Source organism: Tinamus guttatus, unplaced genomic scaffold, assembly GCF_059628265.1.
Source record: "Tinamus guttatus ecotype Peru unplaced genomic scaffold, ASM5962826v1 Tinamus_guttatus_pri_ptg000687l, whole genome shotgun sequence".
In the NCBI taxonomy this organism is placed as follows: Eukaryota; Metazoa; Chordata; class Aves; order Tinamiformes; family Tinamidae; genus Tinamus; species Tinamus guttatus.
The window spans coordinates 346,596-368,435 of record NW_028289221.1 but is presented as its reverse complement, the minus strand read 5'-3'; the positions used below and the strand labels follow the sequence as shown (position 1 = coordinate 368,435).

General features: G+C 38.7%; 1 protein-coding gene across 1 annotated transcript in view; it reads left to right on the top strand.

The window, feature by feature from the left end:
* The window catches only part of LOC104571685 (transmembrane O-mannosyltransferase targeting cadherins 2), a 134,890-nt gene that overhangs the window by 39,248 nt on the left and 73,802 nt on the right, over positions 1-21,840 (top strand). The window contains exons 4-5 of the mRNA XM_088536638.1: positions 3,191-4,019; positions 18,664-18,778. Coding sequence (XP_088392764.1) covers positions 3,191-4,019; positions 18,664-18,778 — 944 coding nt within the window. The remainder of the gene's footprint in view (positions 1-3,190; positions 4,020-18,663; positions 18,779-21,840) is intronic.

Sequence of the window (21,840 nt, the reverse complement as noted above, 5' to 3'; positions counted from 1 at the left end):
GCTAAAACAAATATATGGTGTCCTACTTTTTTTTTTTTTTTTTTTTTTGACAGAAGTTTACATGTTAGGGAGGATTTCAGTTTCAGTATAGAGAAAATGCAGGGGAGTGCCTCTGAAATCTGTGAAACTTTACAAGAAGACCTCTGGGTTACGCACGTGGTTAGCTGCAGGTTGCAGTTACATGGAGTTAATTTTAAAAAGATGTCAAGTTGCTGGCTTTTGAGAAGACCCGTCTGAAAAAGTTTCTAGGGAAGAAGGCAAAGGGTTTGAGCTGACGAGAGGGTGTTCGCAGCCCTCTCCGGTGTGAGGTAATTAAGCTAAAGAAGCTACCAGAGTGCTCCCTCTGGTTAACTAATGTCATACAGCATGAGAGAGAGATATGCTGGCATGGAAAATTATTTAAAATCAGGTACCTCTGACCTCCGTAAATGCATCATTTTATGCTGGTGTAAAATGGATAGAAAAAGAAAGAAAAAAAAAATCTAAAAGCACGAAACATGATATATGCAGAGAAATACTGTGTTCCTTCCAGAACCCAAACAGACTGGGGGATCCAGACCTTACAGGTCTTAAATTTAAGCTTAGGAGGAGAGGCTGCAAATAGTTAGTCGAGCCGTGAGGATGGATTTGCTTCAAGGTAGAAACTGCCTTCTAGAGCTGGAGAGAAGGGCAGACCTCTCCTTGTGACGGCTTTAGGGTGTATGAATCAGATCTGAAAGGTTTTAGCAGGTTTCCCTGCTATCCATGAGGAATGGCAGGTCTGCTTTAGCCTGGTTTTGCTGCAGAGCTTTGTAATGTAAACATTCTCAGCATTGGATTGGAAAGGGTAGTTGTTTGTTGTAACAAAGGGAGATTTTCTTCCAGTTGTTGAGCCTGATAAGTATAAGCAAAATAACCAGGCAACAAAGCAGTCTAAGCAATCTGTGAAAGCACATTTCTCATTTCTGGTAATCAAGTTTCACCTTGGAACTTGGGATGCCTTAAACTTGCTAATGATATAGGAAAGGAAAGACCTCTCCAGGAAAGACCTTATTTGAATTTCTAATTATTAAAAGAAAACAAAAACAAAAACAAAATACTAGGGGGGTGGGAGATACGTGGGTTGGAGATATCCAAAATGCGCCTGGATGCCACCCTGTGCCACGTGCTCTGGGTGTCCCTGCTTGAGCAGGGGGGTTGGACTAGGTGATCTGTAGAGGTCTCTTCCAACCTCAACCATTCTGTGATTCTGTGAAAAAACCTTCAATTTCTGAGCATCTTTCTTTCTAAGCAGCCTCCTATATTGCTCTCCAGAAAATATAGAAGTATATATATATATATATCCTATACATATAAAATATAGAAGGATATATATATATATATCCTATACATATATATACACACATACATACATACATACATACATACATATATATATATATATATATATAAAGGTCACAAGTCTAAACTCAGGTGGAAATTTTAGTGATAACCAGTTTCAATGTTTAAACAATCCCATTAGCCAGAGGGACACCAGTAATCTGAAAGGATTCACAAAGTATTGTCCTACTTGCAAATACAATAAGTTGTTAGAATAGACTTTCCTAGGCATAAAATCATCATAGAATGTTGTCTGGATTTTGGATGGTTTATTACCAAAAATTGTTGATTTCTCGGGATATGAGACTATAAAAAAATGAATAATGTAATTAATATCACAAATGAAAAATGTGAACTTAGACTTTGTTTCATACATGAAACAGGTTTTATAAATGAAACTCATGCAAATGCATAAATCATTTTCACCATGAATTTGTTCCCTACTAATGCCTCCATTTTATTCTTCCCTACCTCCACAGAATTGAGTGATTTAATCTAACTGCCATTACATATTTTAGAACTCACAAGGAGAAACTCTGAAAAATGAGGAAGAGGAATAAATTTCTTAATGAGATAAGCAGATAAATCATGATGACTAGAACAAAACTCGTTAGTGGAACATCAGTACCCTGATGAAAGAAAAATGTTACCAATTGGCCTGCTGTGGAGCAGCAGTTGGCTCTATTTCACGGTACCAAGGGGAGGGTCCCCTCTCAAAAAAGAAGAAATGAGCTGTTTGAAAGCAGTAAGATAAACCTTTCCAGACTTAAGTCGTGGTTCTGAATGCTGAGAGGAAGCAGGCAGTGAATAACCAGCCCAAGCATGTGTAGTGGGAGATGGAAAGAACAGACTTAAAATGAAAAATGATTGACAAATAATTCTTCATAATAACAGAGGAAGAGATTATCAAAATGCTTGCAGTCTGTCTGGAGCTATCTGGCAAATAGTTTTTTCTTTTCTTACAAAAGGCATCTGAGAAATTGAAATATAAAAATACACATATTTTAGCTCTTATAAATAGTATGACAAAGAGACAGTAATCCCAAACAGCTTGTATTCAGGGAGCCCGCATGATTCAGAGAGGATTTGAGCTCATCAGTCCTAGAATTAGGCGAGAAAGCCTCGCTTCCTCCTCTTGTTTAAGGAGAATTGGTGAGTTTCTTCAAATCTTTAGAAAACAAAACAAACAAACAAAACTTTCTGAAAGTGAGGGTGGATGGGGGCAATGAAGAGTTCCAGGTGGCAGATACTGAGTTGAATATTCCATAAATAAGTGGTGGCTCTAATAGTTGCTAGCGTGGCGACACGGGCAGGTAAAGACAGCTGAATGCTTCATGTAATATCATGTAGATGGAGATGAAGATCTGGAAGGACTTTAGAGTTCTGGTTTTGATATGGTGCACTTACTTCAAGAAAAGAAGAGAACAGCATATTCTTTGGCTGTGGGACAGGATTTTCAGTGCTAACAGGCAGACCTGAAGGCCCCTCAAGATCCCTGTAATCCAGTGGTAGGAGCCTGAGAACCTAAACATGGAGTCTCTACCTGCTTTCCTCCCTTGACTTCTTGGAAAGTTTATTTGTTTCTCAGGGGAATAGATAAAGTTAGGTTTTCATTAGGGAAAATCCAACTGGCACATTCTTGGACTGAATATGATACAACTTAAATTTTACCCTATAGTCAGCAATACACCTCAGCACTTTCTGATCCAGATGTAATCATTACCAAAAAAAAAAAAAAAAGGTAGTTTAGGATCATCTGAGGAGACTTTAGTCCTAAATGCCCAGTGTTAATTTATACTGATGAATCTTTTCATCTTTTTGTTTCTTTCAGAGGAAGAATTTGTCCCTCTTCTTCAGCATTGCTTTACTGACCTCCTGGGGGACTGCGCTGCTGGGTGTCCGCTTGTACTGGATGGGCAACAAACCTCCGAGCTTTTCCAACTCGGACAACCCCGCAGCCGACTCGGACAGTTTTCTCACGCGCACTCTCACCTTCTTCTACCTGCCCACCAAGAACCTTTGGCTGTTGCTGTGCCCGGACACCCTCAGTTTCGACTGGTCCATGGATGCTGTGCCTCTTCTTAAAGCAGTTGGCGACTGGAGGAACCTGCACACCTTGGCCTTCTACGCGGGGCTCCTCCTCCTCGCCTACTGCAGCCTGAAGGGCTCTGGTGGCGAGAGGGAGTGCAACGGGAAGGCGGTGATGAACGGCAAGCAGAACGCCAACGGGCACAGCTGCCACTCGGACGTGGACTATAAGGCGTTGGAGGGGAAGTCCAGCTTTGCATCCAAAGAAGAGAACGGCGTAAAAAAGCACGGAGGGCAGAAGCTGCCGCTGCCGTCAACCGAGAACATTGTCGTCCTGTCTCTGTCGTTGTTAGTAGTGCCCTTCGTTCCTGCCACCAACCTGTTTTTCTACGTTGGCTTTGTAATAGCAGAGCGTGTGCTGTATGTCCCTAGTATGGGCTTCTGCCTGCTGGTTACAGTGGGTGTCAGGGCCCTTTATGTCAAAGTCCAGAAGCGCTTTCTGAAGAACTTGGTCTTTTGTTCCACTGCTGCATTAATTGTTTTCTATGGACTCAAGACTGTTGTCAGGAATGGGGACTGGCAGAATGAGGAGATGCTGTACAGGTCAGGGATAAAAGTAAACCCTGCTAAAGGTAATTCTTGCACTTTATGATGAAAGTTCCATTTCCTCCTGTCTGTCTTTGCATTGTCTGATTTTATTAAGTGTAGTTAAAGAAGCTACTTCAGGAAATGTCCATTTAAGTTGCAGTAGTATGAACATGAGTAAAAGAAAAAGGAAAAGTAGGATCGTGTTTTGATTAGGTGTAACAGGTTTGCCATTCACATGCGTATGAAGAGAGCCTAAGGTAAGAGGATACTTTGGATTTTGTTGATCTTGGTGCTGTATTTTGTAGTTAAAGATGGAATGTTAGTATTACAGACACCACCCAGGTAATTTTCCATTTGGAGTCTATTATCTATCACCCTAACAAAGCCTTTTTAAAAAAATGTTCCCTGATTCTTCAGTTCTCTATGAATAGAAAATATACGAAATAGTAAAGGACAACATAAGGAAGGTGCTATTTTTTATTTCAGTTGACGTAAGTGATGTCAGTACCACATACCAAAAATGAAGAAATGAAGTCATATTATTAAGACTAGGAAGTAACTGTAGTTCCTACTGCACACAAGTGCTGTGAAGAGTTATTGTTGAATACTTAGGCCTTCTTGTGAATGTATAAATGTCAGTTATTTGTAACATTGCCCAGCTACTTCTCTCAGAGACTGTATGCCATAATAAAACGTGACCACAGCTAATGTAAACATGTCCCATCAGGCAGCAAACCGGCCGGTTTAGGCTTCAGTCACAGGGTTTAGCTGTGGCTCTGTGGTTTCAGTGCAAACAGCAAATCCATCTGGGATGCTGAACGTGGGGCTGCCTGGGCTGCTCTTGGCACACGAGAAAGTTTATGTGAGCGCAGTCAAAATACCACCTGTGAGTGCAGCGTTGGCCTCAGCTGGGCCTTCATTGCTCACAGAGCACCAGGAGTGAGACGGGATCAAAAATTTGACAGAACTTGAACATTTTGCCCATGAGTTTCTCAGCTCGGCAGCCTGTTCCGTGATGCTGACGGAGCCTCCTGGTTATGCCCTTATGTCATGGCATATAATCCAAAAGCTGTGATAATAAAAGGCAAATGCAGATGTCACTGTGAGCTGATTGGGAGCAGGAAAGTAGATCTGGCAGCTGAGATGTCTGGCAAAGCAAAGCAGCTTTATAGGAGCTTGTCAGTTGTCAGCCTGGTTTTGTAACTCTTCTTTGTACACAGTGTCGCCCTAGGTAAAAACCCAGGTAAAATTATAGAGCTTGCTGCTGCAGCGAGCGACTTTATTAACGGTATGAAGGAACAGAGCCCGTTTCCTTTTCTTTTTCTCCTCTGAGAACTAATGGAAAAGGGCAAGAGATAATGAAGAACCAAGCAGTGCACCGGCGTGATTGTGTGTTGCCCTGAGACTTACCAGTTCAGAGGCAGCATAAAACTTGCATTAAAAAGTTGTCATCCCTTGGAAAAAAAAAAAAGTCTGTGTGCACTTGATGAAAATAGTTACTGTATATTCCTTCCTTTCCCTTCCTTTTTTTGGCCTTCATGGAGATTGCAATAGTCCTTGTTTGCTTGCTTTGACCCAGTTTTCATGATAGAAAACTCTAGTTTTTGTCCAACAGGAGGATTAATTGAGACAGTGCCTGGAATTAGACTACTGGGTATTACTCTCCCAGGAGACAAGTCGCACTGTTTTCATCAAGTGCATCTCAGTATGCACAGGCTCGCGTATACAGGGCTATCTGGTTTCTTGCATATAAGCTGACATTAAGTTTCTTGTGAGATACGCAAAAGCAAAGCCAGCGTGTCAGTGTGGTGATACAGACATGACTGAGCTCGCTGTAAATCTCTTCTTTATAAATTTCCCGGTAAACTTCTGCTGAATATTTACTAGCCCACACACATTGGAACAAGGCAGGGTATCAAAAGCCCCCAGGAAAAGCAACCTGTCACCCAGCTCCATTCATCGTTGTGAATACTTCCTAGATTATCCCTGCCTTTGCCTATGCTAATTTTATTTTCTATTTCTCCTGCAATCAGGCAAGCCTGACTGGACCAGACTGGCTGCCAATCCAGCTAAGGCATTAAGAGATCAACAATTCAAACTGCTCTTCTGTAATTAAATGAGGTTGACGTAGAAAAAAACAATTTATTTTTGTTTGCCTCCTTTTTGTGTTTTATGAATGCTTGTGATAAATGGGCTATTCAAGCCCTAAGACAACAGCCAGTTCAGTCAGACAGCCTGGTGGATAAGGCTTTCCCTTTCTTTTTGGCTGCTAGGAAGAGACTTCCACTCCTTGTTTTGTTTTATTTGCCTCGCAGCCATTTCTCCTCATTGCTATTTTCTTCCTTCTGATCATTTCCAAGCTGCAGGAATGTTTTCCCTCAAGATTTTCCCCTTCCTCTCTTCTCTTGCAAAGCACTTCTGAGCGGCACCTTCTTCTACCTTAGAAATGAAAGAGGGATCACTTCAAAACCTCTCCATGGGGGAGCAGGGAAAGAAGTGAGCAGAAATCCGCAAGGGCCGGCTTTCGCACAGCACGGAGCAGGTCATTTTGTCCCTGGCCCATCTGCAGACAGGCGAGAGCCGTGCCGGGGCTGGGCACCCCGACCATTTCCAGCGGTCCCACACTGGTCAATCACCAGGGGTGAAAAGTACTCAGCAGCAATGCATTGCTCTGCTCTCTTGCCAAAAACACCCCAAAATACACCCGGCATGGATCAAGAGGATGTGGCAGCACCGCCTCCAAGCTGGGGCGCGCATGCAGGCGGCACCTGCCCCGCGTTGGCCAGCGGAGCCGAGATGTGGATGGAGGGGGATTGCTGAGCAGCAGCTGTTACGGGCTCGCTGCTTTGCCATCGTGATCGAGTAATTCCCATCTCTTTAAAGAGATCTGAGCCTTGCCTCGTTACGGCTTGTCAGCGCTGGGGAGAAAAATAGGCAAGATTGATTAATGTAGTTTACAGATTCTCAAGTGGCTGTATACATGTTTTGACACTAGAGAGGGAGAGGGAGAAGTGTTTCTCTGTGCCTGCCTTCGACTTAATGAGCAGCTTAACTGATATAAAACAGTTCATGTTATTTGAGTGTTCTTTTATTATTATTATTTTTATAGAGAGGGGAGCCTCACAAAATGTAAAAACAGCCCCCCAAAAATAAAAAGTGGTACTGGCTGTCGCATCTTCTCCAATTAGAGTGTGAATCATCCTGTGGTGATGATTACCTTGTGTTTAATATAAAACGATAATGACACACAAAATAATTGTTCTTCTCGCATCTTGTTAGCTCAAGTTTTCTCTGTGGTCCCAAAACCAGGCTTAAAAAAGCATAGTCTTTTTCCTCCAGGCCATTTTGTACCTTACAATCCACATGATAACTATCATCTTAGATGTTCAGATATAAGTGCTGTACTGATTGAAGTAGTAGGGAGTAACAGAGGCTGCTTAGGCTGCTGCAGAAGTGTTAGTTAGCTGCTTGTCAGCATTTGCTGATGGCATCTTGTTTTTCTGGTGTTTTACATGACATCTACAAGCAGTCTTTGTAAGCAATGTTCTTGGGGCAAGCAGATCTGCTACACCAAGGAAGGCACTTAAGCGGGTGCTTAACATTAACCATGTATTTAAGTCTCAATAAATGAATGTATGTGACACTTATTTTCTGCAGTGGAACATAATGCAGGAGCCTATAGCTTCATCTGTCCAAGGGCACAGAGCAGGAAACAGATACTAGGCTGCTTCCAAATGTGGAATTACCATATCGCTGTGGTGCTGCATCTGGTCTCATATGCCTTGGTTCTCACTTGGCACTGGTCTAAGCTGGTGTTACAGCTCCCGGCTTCAGGAGCGGTTCTCTGTGCTTCTCTCTTGTTGCACTGGTCATCAGTGTCCATGAGACACACTCATGTCTCGTGTGGGATGGGGAGACTTGTGTATGTATGTGCTTTAGTCCTTTCCTGAATAGGAGTTTATTATTAATAATAATTATTATTTTTGTTAGGATAAAAAGAAGAAAGCTTCTGAGTTTTCTCAATCTGGAAAGCAAACAGAAATAATTCTTTAATGTGTGTTACATCAAAACAGAGCTTGTGTTATGGGTTTCCTTTTTCTATTTTTCTATTTTATTTTTTTCCATTCAAGTAAACTCTAATTGACTAGGTGTTCCTGACAGACGATGAGAAGTATCTATTGACAAAAGGAATTAGGAAAAAAATAGTGTTTTGCTGTGAAATCATTCAGCTGTCTTTGGTTTAAAACTAGTATTATCTTTTATCGTCCTCGCTTGAGTTAAAAATACTGTTCTTAGCTTGTCACTTCCTACTTTTATCATTTACCCTGTTGATCTTAGTGGACAGTAATCAGACCAAGAAATGGTGTTGGCAAAGAAGAGTTTGCTGGATATGCATGGACAGATACTCTCTTTCTTTCCGTCTTTGCTCCCTTCCACTTACTCCCGGGTGTGATCAGGGTGAATCTTTCAGTTTTACTTAACATTTTCAGAACATACTCTAACACTGGAATACATTTGTTCTTCTGGGCAGCAATGTGCCTTTTCCTCATTCTGCTGTTCTTCGTTTACCCCAGTGTTGTGACATCTTCCTGGCACCTTCTGCTCTGTTTGTGCCTGTAGGAAGCTTAGAGAAGTAGCTCTCTTATTTTGGCGTTTCTTGGCATACCATTCATCTTGGCTTAGTTTTTATCTCTGGAACTTCATGCCATTGCCATTATTATTTTTTTTCCCTTTTACTAACTACAGTTTTGACATTGGATTGGTAAGGGGTGCATCTGTATGTAGGTCAAGATGTGAATGTGAAGTTCAGCACTGTGAAGTGTCTTAGTTGAACAGCCGCGTATGGAGAAGCTATATGCCCATCGGAGGGCTTATTTTTTTTTCACTTGTAAAAAGTAGTAATTTTGTTTTTCTTTCCTGTCTAGTTTTCATGTCATTTTGTGTAATTAGCTTACAGATTAGTTTGCTGGTACCATCTGCTAAACAAAACCAAAGGAATTACTAAAGAGGAATTCAGAACTTGAGTTGTTTCCTATCATCTGTGTGGGATAGCTTTAGCCTTTGGGCTGAACTGTAAAAGTGTATAAGCTTTATTTTTGCTAGGAAATTTCATTTTCTTGAATTTTCTATCATTGTCTTGACCTTACCTTTACCAATGTAGCAAGCAAATGTCATTAAAGATTGTTCTAAATGTTAGTAAAGGGGGAGAAAAAAATAACATGAGTAAATTTTGTTCTCTATCTACATAAATGTATTTCTTTAAGTAACCAAATTTGTGCTGACCCAAGAACTGACCTTTTTTTTTTTTTAAAAAAAAAAAAAAAGAAGTCTGGTTGTAAGCTCTAGTTTTAGGTACTTGGGTCAAAGTAAATACTGGAACCTCTTTCCATCTGTACGATTATTCTTATTTGCTCCTGGAAAATGACTTCTCCCTAATTCCAGTTGAATATTCTGAATGCTTTCACCAAAATTTTCATGTACCTAATCTTTTGACTAAATGTTGCATGGATATTTTTTCCTGACTTCTGCTATTATTTTTAACAGGAAGGACAGAAGGAGAGGAATTCCTTGAGTTTCCATTGCCACAAAGAAAAATTCTGTAGAATTGTAGATCTGTAGGATGGGTGGCAGCAAAATGAACTATTCAGAGCCTGTCCGAGCTTATTTACTTATTATTTTAATGGCTAACAAGGTTCTTTTACATTCAGACATTAAAGACAAGAAATCCTTTTTGATTTTAGTTGTCCAAACACTTGAGATGATATATAAGGCATTTCAAGAGCTCTGGCAGGGTGGTTTTCAGAAACGTATCATGTGAAATGGATTGATTTTAGTATTTTTGAAAAAAAATATATATTTTTTTCATTTCATGCTTCTTTATTCTGTTGAATGAGTCTGATCTTTGCAGAGGGAAAGAACTTCTCCTAATTAAAGGAAAATATGTTTGCTTAGGTTGGTTCTCAATCTGAGCAGGTTTGTTTACATACATTAGATGCACACATCCAACTGTTTCATTCTTCTACTTTTTTTCAGAGTACATCAACTGTGTAAAAAAGTTCTTGGCATACTGATTTTCAACATGAGTTATGCCTGTATTTTCCTATCCAGAATCTTTAATGGATTTCTACCAGTTGTACAATGAGGCCCCATTATGTAAGTTTAGTAGAAAAGCAAATTCTAGTGGGGGTATGACAGTGATTAACACGCATTCTGATGTCTCTTTATACCTCTTCTTCCAGCATAAAATCCCAATGCAGGCAAATACATAAATACAAATATTTCACAGGGTTTTCCAATACCCTGTCTTTGTTACAAAGGCTTTTATTCCCCACTCGATGTAGGAGTGCCAGTACTGCCAGCCCCTCACACTTGCAATAATTAAATATTGGCTGATGCAATTCTAACATACCAAAAAAAAGAGTTAGCATACAGTTTAGTTTTAAAATACTAAGAATACAAAGATAACAAAATAGAGGAACTAAGTGCTCAATTTCCTTTTCTCCTATGGTTATATTGTGAGTTAACAGTGGTTTAGGCTAAGCAATCTTCCTTTGATTTGATACCCTGGCAAGCAGGACTTTTCTCTCAGTTCTTAAAACATAGGAAATATTTGCAATATGGATAAGCAAAGATGCTGTAGCTAATCATGTTTATGTCTTTTTAGTACTTCACTTCCTGCAAAAGACGAACCAATGTCCTCCCTGCTGCCCATTTTTGTGTATGAGAATGGACATGCATTGGCCAGCAGAGTTCCACAGGAGGGCTTGCCTTGAATGATTAAGAAACCAAAACACTCTTAAGCTATCGAAGCTGTAGAGCGCCTGTCTCCTGCATATGCACTAAGTGGTCTTGTCGGAGTGGACTAGACTTGTCCATGGATAATGGCAGATTCTTCTCCCATCATCCCTGCCATTACACTATAATGAGACAACATGACCAGTCTACTTTTAGCTTGGAGGATCAGGGCTGTCATTTCAGTGGGTGCAGTGCACCTTTCCATCCCTGTAGGCATCCGGCTTACAGCTCGCCACTCTGGCCATAAGTGATAGTTTTGAAAAATACAGTTCTTTTTTTTTTTTTTTTTCTAGACTCATGTTTGCATGTAAAGAGTTATGTAGTTTGACATAATTAGTTCTTCTTCCGCGAGTGAGTTTAGTGCTCCGAATGCATCCTGAAGAGCCTGGGATGCCCAGAGCTCTCCTCTTCGCCTTGCAGTTAGTTGTCTGTTCCTCTGTCTCTTTGCATTTTCTGAAGCATTTTCAGAGAGCCAGAGCCATCTCCTTTGCAAAGTGCAAGGCTTTATCTCACTTGAGCTTTTATTTGTGAGATTGGATTCATTAAAACTAATTGGATTATCTAAAGTATAAAGTGTGCCCTGGGGTGAACAAGGCTTCCATACTCTAGGCAAAACAGTAAACTCTGACGCTTGAGAACGGCCCCGTTTTATCAGTTATTTAAGCATCCTCTCTCAGTTTCATCAAGCTAAGAGAGGCATCCTGAGAGAGGAAAAGAAAAATAGCTTTTTGCAATATAGCAGGCAGAGCAGTCATGATAAACATAGCAGAAAGTGTCTTGTATTCCGACTCGTTTAAAACCAGGGTTTCAAAATGAAGAAACAAAACTGTAGTAGTGCCTGCCAACATTCAGTCTGCTCAGCAACTGTGCCGACACGGTGTTGGAAAGCTCTCACAGCTCTGGGTAGTTTCCTATTGTGTTTTTCTTTCACGTGCCATCTTTCCTAAAGCCCTGGAATACATCAACAAATGAAGTGCTGAACAAACAATATAAATAAATCCCTTAATAAAAAGAAGAAGAATTTATAAAGGCTGGGATGTGGTAAGTCTCTAATGTAGTCTATCTCAACATTGCCACATACTCAGTGATATAAAACTCTCTCTATAAAATAAACTCATAAATTCTGGGTATATAGAAGCCATTTATTCCTTTAAGAAACAAGAAACAGGACACTCTTGTTGGTGAGTCAGCAAAATGAGGTAACCATCAAAATGTGTGTATTAACGGGAAATTTTTAAAGGAAATTCTTTGTAAATTATATGAAGGAATTTAGGATGTATGTTGACAAATTCATTGTTCTTCTGGAAAAGCATGGAAAACATAACGTGAAACTATAAAGTTATCAGAACTTACACAGAAATTGTTAAACTTAAGCAGTAACCTTTTAAGACTTTCATGGACTTTTTTGTGTTCAGACTGCTTAAAAACATCTAATTGATCTTCTGAATATCTCTGTGAGATATAGTAGGTCTTTGTTATAGAGAAAAAAAAGAAAAACTGTTTAATATATGAAGCTCTTTTCACTGAATTGCAGTACCACTGAAGGGCATTTCAGGGTTTTTTTTTGTGAGGGGAAACCTATTTTGGTCTTTTTCATGCAACTCTTTCTCCCTCTGGAACGAAGCGATTGTCTGATAAATTGTGAACATTAAAGACTGAAGCACCACTCCTCTTTATTAAGTAGTATCCTTGAAAGGAAAAAGCCCTAAGCTGCTGATGAATATAACCTTTTGCCAAGGAGGGAAAGGTGGTGTTCTTTATAGCTATGATTATAGCCTTCAAGTGTGAAGTGTGAGTGGTGTAGCGAGAGCTGTTTTGTCTCGTGCTTCATGCTTCATGCAGCAAAGGTAACTGTGCCAGATATTTGGAATCTTGCTGACATCCATGGATGGCCTCTGTTGCCAAAATATCCCTTTTTTTTTTTTTTTTTTCCCTCAGTAGGATTATTTTCCATTGACTAGGACTGTGCTAGCGCTGGTCTTATTGGTTCAAGTTTTTACTTGGAGCATAGAAAAGCAAACCAAGCTCACAGCTCCTCAAAGGAATTCATTGCTTTTCTTACCAAGTGCAAGCTTTGTCTGCTCTGAATGTGTTTCAGGGAGGATGTTACTTTAACAGACATGGAGGATGTAGACTATGACAGAAAACACGGAGGCAAAAACCAACGGGTCCTGTAGACTTTAAACTATAACTGACTTAGTTTTCTGGCCCTCATTTCATGAGAATGCCAATGATTTCAGGAAATATCCTTAGATCTTTTTTTTTTTTTTTTACTTCAAGAGCGCATCCTCTTATTGCTTTGCTTTATTCCTTCAGAAGTTAAACTGCAAATGCAAATTCTTAGTAAGTATCATAACATTTCAAAATTTGAACTTTCATTATAACTTTCAGAACCATTTTCTCCCTATAAAGTTCTTAGTTTTGTGTTACACTGTTTTAATGCCTGTTTTGCTCCAACTTTTCTTACTCAAGTCCATAATGAAAGACCAACTACAATAGAAAATGCAAATATTGATAGTGTCACTAAAATTAGATTATTAGTATGATCTTAAATGATTTACAAAAAATGTACTTTACTTTTTAAATTGTCTTATAAATATTTGCAGGAAAGTAAAGGAAATGGAAAATTGGTTTCTATAGCCTTAGAAATGAAAAAAAAGTATTTAAGAAATGCAAAAAGAGCCCCATTCAACTATATCAGCATCACATAAACACCTTGCCAAAGATAATGCCTAGAAATTTCATGAGCTTTTGAGGGGGAAACTTCTTTGGGGCTTTTCAGCATGTTTGGCTCATGTGCTTCATCGCCTTTGATAAGCCTGGAAGTCTAATGACTGCAAAGTAAACAAGGAAGCAAAAATAACTCTTGAAGTTTTGATGTCCTGATGGATGAAGCATAAAACAGTAGGGGAATCTGGAGGAAGCTGCCCTATTTATCAGCCTGACGTGGGACATGGCCTGTTTCGATAGGCAGCGTTCGCGTCACCACGCGGAGAATCCCGCGGCCCAGCCGCAGGGCCGGGATGCGCATGGCTGCGCGCTCGGCGGGCCTTGGGAGGTGGCACCGTGCTCCTCCCGCGCCGTTCTTGGCAGTGGTGTAATGAATGATAACTCCCTCCCTGCGGGCAGAAAGAAAGGGAAAAAACTCTTCAAAAGGCTGTCAGATAAAAATCTGCTTTACAGTGCATTATTTGTGGAGATTAGCAGAATAGGAAGGGGAATTCGTTTTTGACGTTACTTTGTTTAGGGATATCATAATGACTATCATGAATTTGATATTTTTGTGTGCATTTTTTTTAAAGGAAAATTTTGGATCATGTAGTCAACGTAGATGATTTTGCTTTACCATCTGAGTGAGGTTTTTCTGGAAGCTTTAACTTTGTTTCTTTGTTCTTTTCATTCCACTGAATTGCATAGCATACTCCTTAATTTGGCAGAAAGGGAAAGTTTTATTTAAATGAAAATGTTTGCAGACATTCATCTTCCTTTTGAATTATGAAAACAAATAAGAAATGGAAATGAAAATTCAACTTTTCTGTTTAGTAAGATATGTATCTTAAGTCTAGGTAGATTAGGCTGGAGAATGTTCTTGCTTCACTATTGTTTGTCTTACTACCTTCATTCGAAAAGAGTAACAGAAGCTTGAATATGTTGACTTTTTTCATTTATTAGATTTATTAGATCCATTAGATCCTAATTTATATGAAATAATTTAGAAGTTATTCATGCTAAATTTTCAATATGGAGTTTGTCACACTCATTTTGAAAGCAGTCAGATACTTGAGAACTTGACCTAGCCTTACTAGCAAATGTCATTTAAAAAGTCTACTAGGGATCTATTTTAATATTTACAAAGAAGTTATACAAATTAATTGCTTATTTTCCTGTGTGGTACTACAATTTTTTCCTGCTATTCATTATGTGCTTTTTCTTCCAAACACATGTAACTAGTATAGGAATTCTCAAACACTTAGAGATTAGAAAATAAGAAAATATGAAATGGAATTTTAATTTTCAATATGTCTATACATGTTGAATATGATCTATGGAAAATGGTATAATGAAGTGAGGTTTGACTGGACTGTTTTCTAGGTGTGTGTGATATGTGAATGTTACCTTTGTTTCCAAGCAATGATGGAGTATTATTTCTAAAAGACTTGGGACTATTTTGGTTTAGTAGTTGGTGCACAGGGAATTAAACAGCAGGCCAAAAGTAAACATTACAAAACCGTTTCATTCACAGCTTGCTTTCATTCTCTTGTGCTGAATAGGCTGTCCTATGGGGGAAGAAAATACTTTTGTAATTAAAGATTAAATTGTGGTATATATACACTTCAGCATCTTCTACATTTTTAAATGTTCTATTTTGCAATACTAATTCCAGATATTACAGATTTTATTTGAAAAATATATAAAAAATAGGTGGAATAAAAATTCATTAGCCATTATAAATTTCAGAAATACTAACCTGGTCTCTTTACCTTTGAGAATATTCGTTTTTAATTTTTCACCATGCGCAGATGGAAAGTATTTGAGTGATGAAATTTTTGGGGAGATAACAGAATGTGTTTTCTTCATAGAAATGTGTATGTGGCTTCATGACCAGGTATGATTTTGTTTCTGAGTACTCATAGAGTTGAATCAATATTATTACCATCTTTAGGAGAAATTTGGCTTGAGGTATGGCTTGGAAAATTAGATGCCTGAGATATGGTTACTATTAAAAATTCTCCTCCTCTCGTCCTAAGTGTATCAAAATTTTACTCCAAGTGTTTGTTGGATTTTCTGTTTCCTTAGATAAATAAGCAGTGAAAGTCCCCTATGAAATTGTTGTAGCTTTCTTTCCATTTAGACTATCTTCTTTTATATCCCTTGTAGACCACCAGTCGAAAGTTTCTGGAGTTAATAACTCTTCATAACTTCCAGGGTTATGAACATGACCTCTACAGTAAGGATTTCATAGAATCATAGAATCATAGAATGCTGAGGGTTGGAAGGGACCTCTAGAGATCATCTAGTCCAAACCCGCTGCACACGCAGGGTCACCTAAAGCACGTGGCACAGGACTGCGTCCAAGCGGGTTTTGAAGATCTCCAGAGAAGGAGACTCCACAACCTCTCTGGGCAGCCTGTTCCAGTGCTCTGTCACCCTCACTGTTAAGAAATTTTTCCTTAAGTTCCTGTGGAATTTTTGGTGTTTCAGTTTCCGGCCATTTCCTCTAGTCCTATCAGTGGCCACCACTGAAAAGAGACCGGCACCGTCCTCTGCACTCCCTCCCTTGAGGTATTTATATACACTGATTAGGTCCCCTCTCAGCCTTCTCTTCTCCAGGCTGAACAGGCCCAGCTCCCTCAGCCTCTCCTCATAGGGCAGATGTTCCAGGCCCCTGATCATCCTTGTAGCCCTGCGCTGGACTCTCTCCAGCAGCTCCACATCCCTCTTGTACTGTGGAGCCCAGAACTGGACACAATACTCCAGATGCGGCCTCACCAGGGCTGAGTAGAGGGGCAGGATCACCTCCCTCGACCTGCTGGAGACGCTCTTCTTAACGGACCTCAGGATTCCATTGGCCTTCTTGGCCACGAGGGCACACTGCTGCCTCATGGTCAACTTGTCGTCCACCATGACACCCAGGTCTCTCTGCAGAGCTGCTCTCCAGAAGGTCGGTCCCCAGCCTGTACTGGTGTCTGGGGTTATTCCTCCCCATGTGCAGAACCTTGCACTTTTACCCTATAAATTGTTCCATGGAGCTTCACAAATGTCCAGTCAGAGCCACTATATCATCCATTTAGCTAATTCTGCATATAAATAGATGTAAAGGCTTATACCGGGTTTTTATAGCTTACGGAAGCAAACAGACCATGGTCTCCATATTACTTTTAATGCAAATTGTGAGATTATCTTGTTTTATGTGGATTTTTTTTCCCGTTACTGTAATTCTTCTACCACATCACATTAAATTGGTTGTTCACAGCCAGTGATTAAAATAGTTTAACAAATTTATACAATAGCCTAAATGGGATAAATTTAGAATGTGATTGTAAGATTACATGCAGATATTGATTGGTATTATAAACTTGGTGCTTAGCAATTTGTCAATTGTAAAGTGGAGTCTGTGCATTAAAGAGTATTTTCACTCTTTAAATAATAGTTTGTACAGCATGAAATGAAGTCTACAGGAGAAAAATTTTACATCTAACAATGTTAAAAGAGCTTTTTGGTGTAACATGGATAAAAATAAGAACTTAATGATCCTTCTATACAGACTTTCATTTATGGATCTTCTAGCTGGTGGGAAGCAAATGACTTTTCAGTAGGAAATAGTTACCAATCCTACAAATGATCATTAATGTCACCCTCTGCTATGGGTTATTGGAGTGAAAACAAGTATATCTACAAACTACTTAGGCACCTGCTGCTGGAAAATGAGAGGCCAGGTACTGCAGAAGCAACATCATGGCATGTGTTCACCAATAATTTAAGAAACATTTTTGTTTTTCTTACAAGTATAATGCTGGCAGGCTGGCTAGAGTTGCGTTAGTTGGGGTTTGATGGCATTTGCTTCTGTATTTTTTAAAAAAGGGGGAGATAATTTCAGAATTTTGCATGTTCTGCCAGCAAAGAATGTAAAAATCGAGTGAATTGGAAAATATTTTAGCAGTTTCATTTCATTACATAAGAGAACGAGGAGAATTTTTGTGACACTTGTCAATTTACTGAGTTCTATTCATATAAAATACTAGGCTGCAGTGAAATGATTCACAGAAGTGATAGCTTCTGTCTGCAAGCAAAGTATTGTATTGGGGGATTTTTTTTTCCTTCCCTTCCTGTTCCTTTTGCCTCTGTGGGAGGGGAACTTTGGGACCAAAACTCAGCAGCTTGTCAGTAATGTGCGGGATCTGAAATAATCATTGTCCTAGGAATTAGTGTTATGTTAAGACTACACTCAAAGTTTGTGCTGCAGGGGCTACGTGGAAGCTCCTGTAAAATGGGCCTGAGCAGAGTTTAGCGGCTGCTTGCGCCAATGTTTATGGTCTGTGCATCTGGAGGGAAGAACAGTTTGCCGCGTATTGGATGTTTTGTGGAAAGGACGTGCATCGTCTTTCCATTATTCCTGCTCATAAAAATACTTGTGAAAGTAGAGCTGTTTTATGAAACAACTTTGATGTATTATAAGCATGATGTGTTTTTTCATGTATGCACATAAACTATAATTATAATGCCAGTTAAATTAGCTTCCTAAATGGTGAATAACATGGGCTATGTTTTATATAAAACGCTAGTTCCAGTTTCTTTTGTAAGTGCACGTTCTGTGCAGCTCAGCAACCCGTGCAAAAGGAACACATGTGGAACCTTAAAATATATTTTACCTCCAGCCCTTTATAGATGGGATATAAAAGCATGTTGTATAACATAATAAATGGTATGGAAAGGAACCACATGTTTTCCAAGGAGAAAACGCATTTTAGTGATCTGTGTAGTATGTTTATATCCATATGGTATGCTTTTAATCCTTCTTACTTACCTGGCTGTTCTTCCAATCCCTGTGTCATTTGTCAATTTTCATACTTCAGTGAGAGTTGTGGTGATTTTGGGAATAATTCTTGTGGTTTATGGTAGATAGACTTAAAAAAAGCTCTGTGAAGATTCCGTAGCCCTACACAGAGCTCTGAAGATTTTTTTAAAGAGGTGAAATAAAGCAAAATATCGGTTTTCCTTTCCTATATCTGTTACAGAATAATGGGAAAAAAAGTAATTCCCCCCCCAGCCTTTCCTCTGAAAAGGTCTTTTTGGTGGGATAGGTCTCTCCGCGGCGCTTCCTGCCGTTCGGATCCCGTGTGTGGTATAACCGGACCGTTGCTCTTTCTGAATCCCGTTCTCTCCTCTTGGCAGCCTGGGGCAACCTGGGAAACGTTCTCAAGAGCCAGAGCAAGATCTCGGAAGCCGAGAGCGCCTACAGAAATGCCTTGTACTACCGCAGCAACATGGCCGATATGCTCTACAACTTGTGAGTATGACCCTGGCGAAACACAAAAGCGATTTATTTTCTCCCCATGCAATTACCCACCTGACTGGGAAGCCTGGTGCTATGGGCTCATCACCCTCAAGTAGGATGCACTGGTTTTTGCTCCATTCGTGGAGGGCCAAAGCGAGGTGGCTGCCATTCGTTGTCCAATAACATAAATAAAACCCCTTGTGTAATACAATAGCATATCTATGAGACAAAACAAAATGCAAAAAGTAAATAAATACATTTAAGCATTTTTTTAAAAGTGCTCTCCCACTTACAGTATCTAGAAGTTAAATTTCCCCTTGCCTGCATTAACTTCTAAAGCAAAAGTTAGCCTTTTCATTAATTTGCCTCTTACATACTGGGAACTCTCAGTTTTTTTTCAGAATAATTTAATGATAGAATATCTGTTCAAAAAAGAAATCTATATAACTATATATATAGATATAGCTATTTTATTTTAATAATACATTTTTTATATTAACATATGTATATGCACATGTATGTGCATATATGCATAAACATGCACACACAGTGTAGCCTATGTTACATGATAAAGATAAAGCACCATTTTTAAGAATCTTTTTCTTGTCACTTTTAAAGTAATATCTGCCAAACTCAGATTGTAGGACTAGATTGATGCTGCTAAATTTTTTACATGTCATTTATTTGGGGGATGAAAATTATAACTATTTTCCATCTGCCTACTCAGTACCTTTTGTGTCTTGCTCAGTCAGTGTCATAAAAGGAACATGAAGTTAATACTAGGTTTGGAAGACAGAAAGGAGTGGGGAGGTAAAAACAGGGATATAAAAGAAACCAGATTTCAGTATTTTTGCTGTTCACAAAAAAAGCTGATAATCTTATGCTAATGATAAGCTTTCCATTGATATACAAAATATATGCCTACGTATGATATATTTCTATTGAATAGAAAGTTTCTTGGAATTCATATTTGTGTAAGAGGAGTTTAACTGAAGTGAGGGCTGAACTGTATAGGGCATGAAGTTGCCTACATATACATGTAAAATTAGAGGAAGTAGAACTGTATTTAAAGCATATCTTATATAGTATGTGTATGCATAAGCAAAAAGGATCTCTAATTCTCAATCTCCTTGCTAGCATGTTACATATAATAGAAACCTCTTTCTAAAAAAAAAAAAAGATACAGCTCACAAAACCAAGTTCTACAAAAATGAAAAACGCTTACTTTTTTATTAATATTTATTTGTGATATGATTTTAGCTCTTCTTTTTTCATCATGCAGACTCTATTTCTCTGTGTTGTGTACTTCCATATCCAGCCTGCAAATCAGGTGGTGAGAGAAGTAGACTTGGATATTATGGGACCCCAGATTTAAGCCAAAACCTTGAAGAGCTCCCTTGCAGGTTCAGTCCAGCCTTGGCAGGCAGTTCTGTAGGAGCCTTTCACAAAAATAGTGTAATGCTCTATTCTGGAAAAACATATCTTGTCATGTGCTTACAAAGAGGTGATTTAGGTTTTTGGTTTCTGTTTTTAGTATGTGCCTTTAATACTGAAACGAACATTTAATAGAACTTTATAAAGAAAACACACTTCCAAACATTTCTGCCTATTGGGTTTTGAGCCCTTAACTGTATTTTACCCTTACGTACTCTTCTTTGTTTTTTCTCAATGTTTTCACCGCGATATTTGATATAAATTAATTACTGCTTCCAGCCCAGTCTTCCTATGCTGCAGTGACAAATCAATATGCTCTCTGACTGGGGAACAAATTATTAAAGATTAACTCACAGTTATCCATGAGTTATAATCAGGAATAAATTACCTAAACAGGAGAACATGATGATTTCTCTGTCTTCTCTTTCAAGAAGCTGTCTTAAGCTTATAAAAGCACTAAAATGTACTGTTGGCTTAACAGTTGTTTTTGATACATTAAAATCTAGAAAATACAGCAGATTAGATGAATGGCTGCTTTCAGTAATGGATTTTTCATTCTTTGATTGTTGCCTCTACATTTGACATTCAGAACAATTTAAATTGCATACATTTAGAGTTCAGGGCAATTATTATCTACATTTGAATGTTTTGCCTCATTCAGAATATGTCATTTCCCATACTGTTGGACATGACAATTACGTAACCATAAATATATTCCTAAACTTTTAGAGAAGAGCAAACGTAATAGAGACTAGATGCTAATGTACTTAATGTGCAGAAAGAGGTTAAATAGAATGAGTTTTCAGGCATGTAGGTTACAGAGAACTGATTGTTTCAGAAAATGAGCAGACCTTCAGGAACTCTAATTTACCATCAAGGTTTTGTTTTCAGTTCTGTCTTCCCGTTATCTACAAACTACCCAGTAAATAAGATATATTGTAATGCAACTTGCATCTTTCAAGAGGATTATTTTTTAATAAAGTTTTTGCTTAAAAATAGTCTGAAACTGGTTTTGCTTTTCATCCCAACCTCAAAAGGTGGAAGATTTCACTTGTTTTATACTGTAGATAGATAGAGAATATCTTAAAATATGATTTTAATATGGCAGTTTGCACTTCAAAAACAAATAGTAATTGTTCCCCACCACCCCCGAAAATAGCTTCTCTGTCATCTTGAGACTGTTCTGCAGATCAGTTTTACGAATAAATTTCAAAGCTGTGATGTAAATTGGATTTTATAGGGTGTTAAATCCACCAAAAACTGAAACTTCTTCCTATGCCTTACTTTTTTGGAGAGAGAGAATTCCTTTTATTGTAATGACATAAGGGACCAAAGAAGAGCTATAGAAGAAAAAGTTGTTTGTTCTCCCAAACTAGGCAATGTTCAGTAGGATAAAAAGAAACTAGTTTATTATGACTGTTCAGTTTTTGTTGCATTATGACTGTTTCCACAAGCTCCTGGTTTTTTTTGGTTTCAAGTTGCTTCTAATTACTGCCTAAAGTCAAATTACTTTTCAGTCTGAAGGCAGTTGATATGTAATTTCATTTGTGCTTAAGTCTAGTTCTGTTTATTCTTGTACCGTCTGTACTAGTAATCTATGTTAATTTGAATTTTTCAGCAGAGTTCAAGTATGTTCACTT